At 41.2% G+C, this 14,304-nt stretch overlaps 1 protein-coding gene across 1 annotated transcript in view; it reads right to left on the bottom strand.

Annotated features, from left to right (window-relative positions):
• Window positions 1-14,304, bottom strand: part of LOC311143199 (moesin) — a 33,429-nt gene that overhangs the window by 18,678 nt on the left and 447 nt on the right. Inside the window, exon 2 of the mRNA XM_084178986.1 lies at window positions 2,681-2,764. Coding sequence (XP_084035112.1) covers window positions 2,681-2,764 — 84 coding nt within the window. The remainder of the gene's footprint in view (window positions 1-2,680; window positions 2,765-14,304) is intronic.

The following is a 14,304-nucleotide window of genomic DNA, read 5'->3' as shown; positions in this document are numbered from 1 at the left end:
AGTGATAGATGTGCAGAAGATGATGTGCAACTAGAGATACTGGGGTGAAAATGAGCAAAATAAATAACAATGTAAATAACAATATGGGGATTGTCACGATCGTTGTAAGAGGCAGACCAAGGCGCAGCGTGATAGGCGTACATCTTTTAATGAGTACTTTACACCAACAAAAAAACAACAAAACGATACGTGAAGTCTAAAGGTTCACCAACACAAACCTAATCAGAACAAGATCCCACAATCAACTGTGCAAAACAGGCTGCCTAAGTATGGTTCCCAATCAGAGACAACGAGCTACAGCTGCCTCTGATTGGGAACCACCCTGGCCAACATAGATCTAAACGATCTAGAATAAACACATAGAACAACTAAACATAGGAACTAACACCCTGGCTCAACATTAAAGAGTCCCCAGAGCCAGGGCGTGACAGGGATGAGGTAGTTGGGTGAGCTAATTACAGATGGGCTGTGTACAGGTGCAGTGATCGGTAAGCTGCTCTGACAACTGATGCTAAAAGATAGTGAGGGAGATAAGTGTCTCCAGCTTCAGAGATTTTTGCAGTTCGTTCCAGTCATTTGCAGCAGAGAACTGGAAGTAATGGCGGCCAAAGGAGGTGTTGGCATTGGGGATGACCAGTGAGATATACCTGCTGGAACGCATACTACGGGTGGGTGTTGGTATGGTGACCAATGAGCTAAGATAAGGCGGGGATTTGCCTAGAAGTGATTTATAGATGACCTGGAGCCAGTGGGTTTGGTGACGAATATGTAGTGAGGGCCAGCCAACGAGAGCGTACAGGTCACAATGGTGGGTAGTATTTGGGGCTTTGGTGACAAAACGGATGGCACTATAGCTATAGCATTCAACACCATAGTACCCTCCAAGCTCATCATTAAGCTTGAGGCCCTGGGTCTGAACCCCGCCCTGTGCAACTGGGTCCTGGACTTCCTGACGTGCCGCCCACAGGTGGTGAAGGTAGGAAACAACATCTCCACTTCGCTGATCCTCAACACTGGGGCCCCACAAGGGTGCGTGCTCAGCCCCCTCCTGTACTCCCTGTTCACCCATGACTGCGTGGCCAAGCACGCCTCCAACTCAATCCTCAAGTTTACAGACGACACAACAGTAGTAGGCTTGATTACCAACAATGACGAGACCACCTACAGGGAGGAGGTGAGGGCTCTGGGATTGTGGTGCCAGGAAAATAACCTCTCACTCAACGTCAACAAAACAAAGGAGATGATCGTGGACTTCAGGAAACAGCAGAGGGTGCACCCCCCTATCCACATCGACGGACCCGCAGTGGAGAAGGTGGAAAGCTTCAAGTTCCTTGGTGTACACATCACTGACAAACTGAAATGGTCCACCCACACAGACAGTGTGGTGAAGAAGGCGCAACAGAGCCTCTTCAACCTCAGGAGGCTGAAGAAATTTGGCTTGGCACCTAAAACCCTCACAAACTTTTACAGATGCACAATTGACAGCATCCTATCGGGCTATATCACCACTTGGTACGGCAACTGCACCGCCCGCAACCGCAGGGCTCTCCAGAGGGTGGTGCAGTCTGCCGAATGCATTACCGGGGACAAACTACCCACCCTCCAAGACACATACAGCACCCAATGTCACAGGAAGGCCAAAAAGATCATCAAGGACATCAACCACCCGAGCCACTGCCTGTTCACCCCGCTATCATCCAGAAGGCGAGGTCAGTACAGGTGCATCAAAGCTGGGACCGAGAGAATGAAAAACAGCTTCTATCTCAAGGCCATCAGACTGTTAAATAGCCATCACTAGCACATTAGAGGCTGCTGCTGCCTATTGAAATCACTGGCCACTTTAAGAAATGGAACACTAGTCACTTTAAAAATGTTTACATATCTTGCACTACTCATCTCATATGTATATACTGTAATCTATAATATTCTACTGTATCTTAGTCCATGCCGCTCTGTCATTGCTTATCCATATATGTATATATTATTAAATTCCCTTCCTTTATAGATTTGTGTGTATTGGGTATATGTTGTGAAATTGTTAGATATTACTTGTTAGATATTACTGCACTGTCGGCGCTAGAAGCACAAGCATTTCGCTACACCTGCAATAACATCTGCTAAACACGTGTATGTGACAAATACAATTTGATTTGATTTGATCTAGTGGAAAGCCTTCCCAGAAGATTGGAGGCTGTTATACCAGCAAAGAGGGGACCATATTAATGCCCATGATTTTGGAATGAGGTGTTCGACGAGCAGGTGTCCACATACTTTTGGTAATGTAGTCTATTTCTAATGGTGTAATGTCAACGAGCGAGCACATGTTCACCAGGGGAAATTACTCTGCCCACTTGGAAAGCAAGTGCAAATGAAAAGTTAGCAGGACAAAGCGTGCCTTTATTGTCTTGGAAATGGAGTTCCTTTGTGCTGCCAGTGGATTCTATGACTAACATTCTGTCTGCATCTGAGGAGAGACTAGAGACTACGCCATAGAGCACAGCTTGACTCAATGAGGAGAACAGTGAGAGAGTGAGAGTTCCTCTTAAAATAGACCCTCCACTCCTGTCCCACAACTGGGCTTCCATTTCCCTGCTTGCAATTTACACTGGTTGGCATTGGAAGAAAGCACAGCAAGAACATGTAATTTGCCATGTTTCAGTAGAGCAAGCAAGGTTCTTACCTGGTCGAAGAGTTGCTTTCCCGTTGTGTTGGGCTGGATGGCAAACTCCAACTCTGCATCCATTGTGGTAACTCGCACACTAATCTGTTGAGGAAACCAAAATGATAGAGTTAGTACGCTGTGACTGACAACCAATTAATTCCATCGAAATAGAAGTTACATGTGATGGTATAACTGATTTACAACATATTTGCTAATCAAATTAGATGCCTCTGATTGAGAATTTGAGATTGATTTGAGATTGAGAATCAATCTACATTATAGAGACAGTTATAGAGTTACTTAGAGTGATTTATGCTAATACAAATGTAATTTTTGGATTGATCAATGGGGAATAGGCCTTATAGGCATTAGCATGAACCATGATCTGCCTATGACCCCAGGCAGTAGGGTTTCACAGCAGGTCAGGAGTGCACCTACAAGACAATACAGAGCCAGGCATATAAGCACACTAACTTCGCAAAAACTATTTTTGATTAAACATTTTGGCAGAGTAACTTATAAATCAGAAACATCTCTTGAAATATTTATAGTTATAGCAGGGTGGACACACATACCTTCAGAATAAATGGTGTCCAGAATATCACAGTGGTTTGTAAACTGATAACTACGGAACAGATTAACGAGCAGGCAGCCAATGCATCATAGTACATCAGTTAGGTTCCAAATACTCCTTCGACGGCGGTAACCAAAAGCCATAATACAACAATTTTGACTGATACTCAACCACGACTTTTATCAAAGCAGTGTGAAACATTGTCTTCATTTGAGATACTTTTTGCATGTTCATACTATTCCATTAAATAATCTTTGGCTATACTCCTTTGAGACATAATTAATTTGCATGTTCATTTAAACTCCGTTACTCATTAGAGAGGGGAGGGTGGGACAGACAATAACAGTGTTTCAAAGGCATAGGAGAGAGGTACAGGCAATTGCACAAGGGGAATAAAAATATTGATCAGCCTCAAACCCTGAAAAAATTAAAATTAAAATAATGGCAGGAAACCTAATGAGGGAGGTATTATCACCTTATATTAGAAAAAGAGGCACACTGACTTTACAGAAACCAAAGGGAAAATATTTTCTCTTAATGATGCAATAAAACTTGTCCACTAACAGAAATTTGATAACAGAACCTTGAACAGAATTTATTGGGAGAAGATTTTACACAGAAGTAAAAACTATCTCTATATAGCTACTATACTGACACCATGTCAAATGAAAGAGTTTAGCAACTGGACAATAGTGATAAGAATGAGTATACCTCTCTGAAAGAGTAGCTGCAGCAGAAATACTTTTTTGGTTTTAGCGTACCAAGGGAACATGTTTTCCCCCAGCTCTCTTTCTCTACCGAGCTGCTCCACTACAGGAAGTAACCACATCCTCTGGTAGCTGGGCCTCGCAAGGCGAGGGTGAGCCACCCAACATGAAGCTCGCTGAGACTACATCCTGTAATTCATCACATTGCTGCTTGCCTGCCTGCCTGCCTCTCAGAGATCCCTTGTGCTCAGTGATTACACCAGCACAATTTCTCTTTTAGATTTTTTAACACCCACACACACGTACATGCATGCAAAGAGGATAGCTCTCTATCTCACGGTTCTGCCCTCATTCGACATTTACAGTAGGCTAATATGTGATTATGATAAAACATTGCTCTTATACCTGTGCAGTAACACAGTAAAAACATTACCATTTAATAATAGCAAGCTCTGCCATTTTTGTAATTACACAAGTGGTATAAGGAATAGTAGCCTATTTAAAGACTGTGTTTTTACCTCAGGAATGTTGAAACATGATTAAAGACTATCTACAGATTCATATACAGTGGAGAGAAAAAGTATTTGATACACTGCCGATTTTGCAGGTTTTCCTACTTACAAAGCATGTAGAGGTCTGTAATTTTTATCATAGGTACACTTCAACTGTGAGAAATGGAAACTAAAACAAAAATCCAGAAAATCACATTGTATGATTTTTAAGTAATTAATTTGCATTTTATTGCATGACATAAGTATTTGATCACCTACCAACCATTAAGAATTCCGTCTCTCACAGACCTGTTAGTTTTTCTTTAAGAAGCCCTCCTGTTCTCCACTCAATACCTGTATTAACTGCACCTGTTTGAACTCGTTACCTGTATAAAAGACACCTGTCCACACACTCAATCAAACAGACTCCAACCTCTCCACAATGGCCAAGACCAGAGAGCTGTGTAAGGACATCAGGGATAAAATTGTAGACCTGCACAAGGTTGGGATGGGCTACAGGACAATAGGCAAGCAGCTTGGTGAGAAGGCAACAACTGTTGGCGCAATTAGTAGAAAATGGAAGAAGTTCAAGATGACGGTCTGGGTCTCCATGCAAGATCTCACCTCGTGGGGAATCAATGATCATGAGGAAGGTGAGGGATCAGCCCAGAACTACACGGCAGGACCTGGTCAATGACCTGAAGAGAGCTGGGACCACAGTCTCAAAGAAAACCATTAGTAACACACTACGCCGTCATGGATTAAAATCCTGCAGTGCACGCAAGGTCCCCCTGCTCAAGCCAGCGCATGTCCAGGCCCGTCTGAAGTTTGCCAATGACCATCTGGATGATCCAGAGGAGGAATGGGAGAAGGTCATGTGGTCTGATGAGACAAAAATATAGCTTTTTGGTCTAAACTCCACTCGCCGTGTTTGGAGGAAGAAGAAGGATGAGTACAACCCCAAGAACACCATCCCAACCGTGAAGCATGGAGGTGGAAACATCATTCTTTGGGGATGCTTTTCTGCAAAGGGGACAGGACGACTGCACCGTATTGAGAGGAGGATGTATCGCGAGATCTTGGCCAACAACCTCCTTCCCTCAGTAAGAGCATTGAAGATGGGTCGTGGCTGGGTCTTCCAGCATGACAACGACCCGAAACACACAGCCAGGGCAACTAAGGAGTGGCTCCGTAAGAAGCATCTCAAGGTCCTGGAGTGGCCTAGCCAGTCTCCAGACCTGAACCCAATAGAAAATCTTTGGAGGGAGCTAAAAGTCTGTATTGCCCAGCGACAGCCCCGAAACCTGAAGGATCTGGAGAAGATCTGTATGAAGGAGTGGGCCAAAATCCCTACTGCAGTGTGTGCAAACCTGGTCAAGACCTACAGGAAACGTATGATCTCTGTAATTGCAAACAAAGGTTTCTGTACCAAATATTAAGTTCTGATTTTCTGATGTATCAAATACTTATGTCATGCAATAAAATGCAAATTAATTACTTAAAAATCATACAATGTGATTTTCTGGAATTTTGTTTTAGATTCCGTCTCTCACAGTTGAAGTGTACCTATGATAAAAATTACAGACCTCTACATGCTTTGTAAGTAGGAAAACCTGCAAAATCGGCAGTGTATCAAATACTTGTTCTCCCCACTGTAAATGAGCAAAGTAACTGTTCATGTACAGAAAAACACTTGCAATACTAGCTTTGGGTTATTCAACATATACTAGTATTGGGTTATCTTAATCGTGATACCAAAACTGGAATTTGAAAAATCAACAATATTTGACTATATTTCTAGAAATTATTTATATAACAGCAGGCATCCAAAACCTGATGAGCTAGCCATCATGGATACCTCCGTCTAGACTACTACAGTGCATTCGGAAAGTATTCAGACCCTTTGACTTTTCCCAAATTTTGTTACTTTACAGCCTTATTCTAAAATGGATCTACACACAATACCCCATAATGACAAAGCAAAGATAGTTGTTTTGACATATTGAAAAATCACATTTACATAAGAATTCAGACCCTTTACTCAGTACTTTGTTGAAGCACCTTTGGCATTGATTACAGCCTTGAGTCTTCTTGGGTATGACACTACAAGCTTGGCAAACTTGTATTTGGGGAGTTCCTCCCATTCTTCTCTGCAGATCCTCTCAAGCTCTGTCAGGTTGGATGGGGAGCGTCGCTGCACAGCTATTTTCAGGTCTCTCCAGAGATGTTAGATCGGGTTCAAGTCCGGGCTTTGGCTGGGCCACTCAGAGACATTCAGAGACTTGTCCCGAAGCCACTCCTGCATTGTCTCAGCTGTGTGCTTAGGGTCGTTGTCCTGTTGGAAGGTGAACCTTTGCCCCAGTCTGAGGTCCTGAGTGCTCTGGAGCAGGTTTTCATCAAGGATCTCTCTGTATTTGCTCCGTTCATCTTCCCTCGATCCTGACTAGTCTCCCAGTCCCTGCCGTTGAAAATCATCCCCACAGCATGATGCTGCCACCACCATGCTTCACCGTTGGGATGGTGCCAGGTTTCCTCCAGATGTGACGTTTGGCATTCAGGCCAAAGAGTTCAATCTTGGTTTCATCAGACCAGAGAATCTTGTTTCTCATGGTCTGAGAGTCCTTTAGGTGCCTTTTGGCAAACTCCAAGCGGGCTGTCATGTGCCTTTTACTGAGGAGTGGCCTCCGTCTGGCCACTCTACCATAAAGGCCTGATTGGTGGAGTGCTGCAGAGATGGTTGTCCTTCTGGAAGGTTCTCCCATCTCCACAGAGGAACTCTGGAGCTCTGTCAGAGTGACCATCGGGTTCTTGGTCACCTCCTTGACCAAGGCCCTTCTACCCCGATTGCTCAGTCTTGGTTGTTCCAAACATTTTCCATTTAAGAATGATGGAGGCCACTGTGTTCTTGGGGACCTTTAATGCTGCAGACATTTTTTGGTACCCCTTCCCCAGAACTGTGCCTTGACACAATTCCTTCAACCTCATGGCTTGGTTTTTTCTCTGACTTGCACTGTCAACTGTGGGACCTTATATAGACAGGTGTGTGCCTTTCCAAAGCATGACCAATCAATTGAATTTACCAAAGGTGGACTCCAATCAAGTTGTAGAAACATCAAGGATGATCAATGGAAACAGGATACACCTGAGCTCAATTTCGAGTCTCATAGCAAAGGGTCTGAATACTTATGTAAATAAGGTATTTCTGTTTTTATTTTTAATACATTTGCAAAAATGTCTAAAAACCTGTTTTTGCTTTGACATTATGGGGTATTGTGTGTAGATTGATGAGATGTTTTTATTTTATCCACTTACGGCTGTAACGTAACAAAATGTGGAAAAAGTCAAAGGGTCTGAATACTTCCCGAATGCACTGTACATCATGGCCCAACAATCACAGCAGTCTTATAGCCAGTATGAACATAAAAGGAATGCAACAAAAGTGTGTATGCTGCCTGTCTTATATACTGTATGTTTTATGGTATACAAGCTTTCTCCTGTTGTGTACCCTAAACATATGTTCATCCTACGCTGTGAGAGTGATTAATACAGCTATATTGACAAGGCTCCATGTTCTCTTTCCTCTCAAAACTGTAAATGCACAATCAGCCAGCCTGTGTTTCAGTGTGTGTGTGTGTGTGTGGGGGGGGGGGGGGGGGGGGGGGGGTGTAACTGAGCAGAGCTGAGGCCCACGCCTGAGCTGAGCCACAATAGCATGCATTATGTTCCAGCTGTGTGGCTGATTAGGGCTGCGTTCTTTCCCCTCTGTGTCAGCAGGCCCCGATTCGCTGGTCAGGCCACTTGTCACCCTGTCACTTCCTGTCATCACCGGCGGGCCGGTGGGACAGGGCAGAGGGCTGGAGAGGGTAAAGCTTTAGCTGGAATGAGGCCTGGCGGCGGCACACAGAGAAGAGGGCTGTATAGTAGAGCTGTGACTGGGCCAAGGTCTGTAGGAGCAGGAACAAACTAGGACCCAGACACATTCAGCCATCTATCTACAAGTGAATGGTACAAACCTTCGACATTGTTGGTTCCCAAACAAATACAACTTAACTTCAACAGTGCATATTTTAATTCCTTGTTTTCTTGATTTAACAATATCTGGGACACATTTCTCATAAAGGTTTTTACCTAAGCAATTGTGTATTTCTGAAAAAGGTAGAGCCCAGTTTTCTATGGAGTGGTTAGCTGGATGATGTTTCATAATTTCCCCTATCCATGTTTTGGCAACATGAACAGTGAAATTGAGCGTTAAGTGCATTTGCAGAGCATTGGGAAAGATTTCACTATGATTAAGATACAAGGCTATTCCATGAGTGATAACTTATATTTGTATACAAGTTAGGGCCTATAACTGTCTATTACATAGCTATTTATTTTATGGTATAAACTATGCACTGAGCCACACCACAAATGTGAGTTGAATCTAACTTCAGTGACTCTTTGTACTTTGTAAATTGTCACTACAAGATCCAGTAAGACATTAATGCAAGTAGATTTGCATGTAAGGCCCACATTGTGTCTGTCACCATGTTAAAAATGGATTTGTATTAATGATTTGATGAATCACCTAAATCATACACTATACTGTATATTTTCCCAGCCAACCAGACAGACTGCTTAACATGACATAGCCTACTGATTAGACATAATTTCATTGTGTAGTTCAGGCCAACAGGTCCTTGGCCGCCAGTCGTTGTTAAGAAGTGACTTTCCTGGGTAAAAATAGTTCATCTCTCACATGAAAAAGGAACTAAGAATGTGCAGTTCTGCTTGGTAAGGGTGGGTCTCGCATGGCCAGAGCTCGGAAAACTTCTCACACACTATTATTAGAACAGCAGCAAAACATCACTCATCATAACAGGACCAAGGATACATGTTAATGTTTCCATTTTGCCTTCTGAACATTCAATGCTTTTTCTGTCTTGTAAAGGGAATTTGGTCATACTGAGCAGCAAACAAAGCTATAACAAATCTTAGCTATAGACTGTATTTCAGTAAAGTATGCACACTTTACGTCAGCAAATTATTATAAACTGGGACACCAATCACTAGGAAAAAAAGACTTTTTTCTTTCCAACATTTCGGAATGCCACCTCCTTTAACTGTAACCCCTCAAGACATCGGTCTTTTCAATACAACAAAGCCAAAAAGCCAAATCTTTCACTGATATAATGATTGAAATACAAACAAATAAACTTTGAAGGGGAAGTGATGGATAATCCCTATACAGTACTATGTGGTTAGATTCTTGGTCACATATACTTTTATCTGTTTTGGAGGTGAATTTTAACCATTCACAAGCAAATTCCCATATACAAATGGAATACAATCAATTAGAAAAGTAATTATAGAATGTTTGAAGGTCAATAACATGAACAGGAAGATTAGAGGCACAAGCACTAACATAGAAGCTAAAAGCTCTCTCTTAATTCCACGAAATTCTGAGATTTAGGTTAGCCTCAAACTATTACCCCTCTTCTCCATAGAGCCAACATGTTCTAAAGTACCACTAAAGTCTGTTTTACAGAATCAATACAAAATGTTCAATTATGTAGATATCTTTTCAGATTGAATGTGTGAGTCTTCTATTAGATTCAAGTTAGTTAAACTCGCTGTACTATGACTTACCCTTTTTTCAAAACAGGTTCATGAATCACAGATAATGCCTCCTCTGTGTTCAAACATCTTAAAGCAACTACTTCAGTACATATTGATAAGGTCATTATCAGAATCATTATTGTTCATTACTAAGTAATACTGCAGTGCTTTATGCTAACCTAGAGTGAGATCCTATGTAAAAAAATGTAGTTTTGTTTCTAACAAACCTAATCTAAATCAACTCAAAAACACACAAAAAACAACAAAAGACAACTCACTGGTTGGTTTTCTGCAGCCAGGGAGAGATGTTTCAGACCTGCCGCACAGTTATCCTCCATTTACGGGCTGAAGCCCCCAAAGGTTTGCATAATTTCTGCCTTTCACACACTCTACCGCCTGTAGTTTAGTTTATTACAAATTGTTCATCTCAGCTCTGCATTTACAGAGCTGCTTAATCCCCTTCTTACATACCACTGGTCTTTCCAATTCACTTGTTTCTGTTTCTTGTTGTTTGTGAAGAACTAAGGCTTTTCAGCTAACACAATTATACTCAAGCCAATATACTAGTTCACTTTATGGACGTTAAGAAGTAGAAATGGCTCTTGATTAGAATATTATATTTCTGAAGGAAAGCAACCTCACAGAATACCAACACATTTCTCAGTGATGTGTATAGTTATAGAGTCTAAAGGTACATCAAAAGGAATGTTAACCAGAGTGCAAGTAACTTTCCATTGATGAAAGGGTCTTATGAATGTAATAAGATGTTTTATTTGATGTAAAATAGCATATTATAACATATGTACTATAACATTATCTGAGTAATCTGTTAACGAGACAGGAGTCAATTTGGTTTCTGACATGGGGAGACCTGTAGAAGTGCTTAAAAACCTCAAGGGTCGTTTCACCTCAAAGCACAAGAAAGAGGATTTCGACACCCACCATCTCAGATTGTGCTGAAATAATTTCTGTAGTTAGAGACAGATAAGATTAGCATTCCTGAAACATTATTTTGTTGAAATATAATTTGATCTCTGAGAAATTAAGCTAATTGATTTGCACCCAAATTGGCCCATTTAATTTATAGGATTCATATCATCTTAAATAAATATAGTACCTAACATCCGATTTGGACCATAAGTCTTCCCAACAATGAGTAAGACTTGAGGAATCCAATAAAATTACCAAAAAACACCCATGGACCCCCCACACCCCATGCCAAACCCACCCCAACAACCAGTATACAGTATCAGTTCTCTATGTCTGACAAATAGTATGGAGCTGCGGCTTGGAGGATTGGTTCTTCAGTTTATGTAATGTATTCCCTGTGAATCTGGTGATGGTTTCATGGAGGAACTGAATTGCTTTCATGGAGGACTGGCTTGACTTGTGAGGATGACCACACAATGTATTTTCATCATGAGCAAAAGCTGTTGGTTTTCTACCCAAAGTTGCAAAGAAAATGTTGTGGTCAATTTAATAAACACAAAAGACCAGCAACATTGATAAAAGGATGTAGCAGGAACAGCGGCACCTAGTGGGCAAAAACGGGTACTTTCACACTAATTTATGGTAAATAATGCAAGTGACTTCAATGGCTAATTTCTCTTAGCAGGGGGAAAAAACAACACCAGATTCACAGGAAATACATTACATAGGATGAAGAAGTAATACTCCAAGCCGCAGCTCCATACTACTTGTCAGACATAGAGACCTGATACTGTATACTGGTTGTTGGGGTGGGATTGGCGTGGGGTGTGGGGGGTCTGTGGGTGGCTTTTGATCATTTTATTGGATTCCTCATGTCTTACTCAATAGTAGGAAGAAGTTTGGTCCAAATCGGATGTTGGGTACTATAATTATTAAATATTATGTGAATCCCAATGAATCCCACCGTCACGTGAGCGTGATTTAAGACGTCTAACCCCTTTTAAACATTGTGTGTTTGACCTACAGACTTATTGGTTGTACCATTGGATTTGTCTATTTCTTCTGTATCGGTTGAGCGCTGAGGTAGAGAGGTGTTTGTGAGACAACGGCAGATCACGAAGGGGCCCAGGGCTGGGTCTTTTTTTACAAAAACGTCTGTAGAGTCAGAATGGTTTGAGCTAAAAACTATTAAGCTATCTATGATAAGCTGAGACACTCACGAACACGCACGTGTAACGTTTGCTCTATGACGCTCACAAGCTACACAATAATTGTTACAAGGTAAGGGGTTCTTCTACATAGAAATCATAGGAAATCTCAGGGCATAGTGTCATAATACTGTAATAAGCTCACATAGATGCTGTCAAACTCCAAACACAATTGTCACTGACTAGTTGGATATTAATTTCCCACTGAGCAAACAATTTATGTACTTACAGCATTCATATAAATTACTTTTTATCCGGTTTTTGCTTTGGCAGACCATGACTGCAACTGTTTATGTCAAATTGTTTTGTGTTCTACTTGTAACCCTGGCTGTCCTAAAAAGAAAATTGTAAAACACTTAATTGTGAGGCTAAATATAAGCGCTGAACATGCAGATAAATGAAAAGCCTGGGTTTTTCTGGGGTCTCTGGACTGATACGGTTAAAAGGGGCCAATTTGGTGGTAATCAATTACCTTAAAGTTATGGTACATAATGCAATTATTTCAATAAATAATGTTGCAGGAATGCTAATCTTATCTGTTTCTAACTACAGAAGCAATTTCAGAACAATCTGAGTGGTGGGTGTCATGGCTTGCTGAAATGACATAAAAAGACTCTCAAGTGCTGAAACGATGGCTGAGGACCATGCAGTTGCAGTTGTGCAGGGTGGAGAAGGGGGAGTCTGTGCTGTGAAACACCAAATAAGGCTTTCAGTGGCAGTGTCAAGAGACTGCAAGCCAGGAAATGGCTAAAAAGGAACTGACGTAATCTCAGAAACCTTGAGTCACTAGATTACAGTTCCTTGGGAAACTGTAACAATGCCAAAAGAAGCAAAGCCTACACTAATGGTAGGGGGACACAAGGATGACTTGTGTGAAAAGACATGTTAATACATATACAAAGATAACAAATAAATACAACTAAAAACTATAATATTCTCATGAGTTAAACGTCTTAAAGCTAAATGTCACAATACCACACTTTATTTTACTGTCATTACCTGAGGCGCATTTGATCGCAATGATTTTTTATGATATGTCTTACTTTTCTGTCTTCTGAATCATGTAGTAGGCCTTTGCTATGATGCTATACAGAGTGGCATATTCAATGTTCCTAATTTGATGTAAATACTTGATAAAGATAATGTAGAAATCAAATCAATTACAGATGCAATGCAATATAACATCAATAGAACTGATTCAGTGGATTCTACATTGAACTAAATTTCCCTGGGCTGGGCTATGTAGGAAATATCTAATCACACAGGCCTGGTAAACTTAGCCAAGGTTTGCCATAGATCAAACTAAGTACTATTAGATCCTGTATCTCCTTGTATAGACTACATTTTGATAGAGCAGATTGCAAGTGACCTGACCTGCATCATTCAATAGTAATCCTATAGGACAGACTCCCATAGGAGTCCACTGTTGAAGAGAGCATCTGTCAGGCTAGCTGTTGTACTACGGGGTAACACAGAGACAAACAACGTCAACGAATGGGCCATGGGAACATCAGGTAAACCTACTGCCAACGAAATCCGAACTAATAGGCCGCATTTATATGAATAATAACGTTTAAAATGTCTGACATAATTGTTCATAAATTGGGATCGAGTTGATCTTAACACAACGCAGGCCCATTCAACTTCTTTTAAAGTTCATTCGGAAGCCAATCACGTTCCAGGAAGGGGGGATTGTCGATAGCTCATAGGTTGACACAAAATAACGGTTCATTGAATTGACACAAACCTAGGGTAACAAAAAAGAACGTTGGGCAACATTGTAAGCTATCTATCAATTCATTGAAATCGTTAATAAAACATGTTTTGGAGATGCTTGAGACAATAAACGTTTCATTCATTTGATGCGCGCGAAACCTTTTCTGAACCTATACCCATAGGCTACTGTAGGATACAAAGTCAGACAAATTCAGTAGCTTCATTTAGTTTATTGTTTCGAATAGATCCTTATGAAAAAATATAGGGTAGTCAATCCAAACATTTTACCTTCTCCTATCATAGGCTAAATTATCTTTCTCGACCTAACAAAACCGGAATACATTTTGACCAGAGATGGCGTTTTAAATAACGTCTATGTATATGTGAATATTAGAAATAAGCTGTTCCCACACACTAA

This window comes from Coregonus lavaretus, assembly GCF_964263955.1.
Source record: "Coregonus lavaretus genome assembly, chromosome: 15".
Taxonomy (NCBI): domain Eukaryota; kingdom Metazoa; phylum Chordata; class Actinopteri; order Salmoniformes; family Salmonidae; genus Coregonus; species Coregonus lavaretus.
The sequence above is the reverse complement of the archived record's forward strand: the minus strand, read 5'-3'. Positions and strand labels throughout refer to the sequence as shown.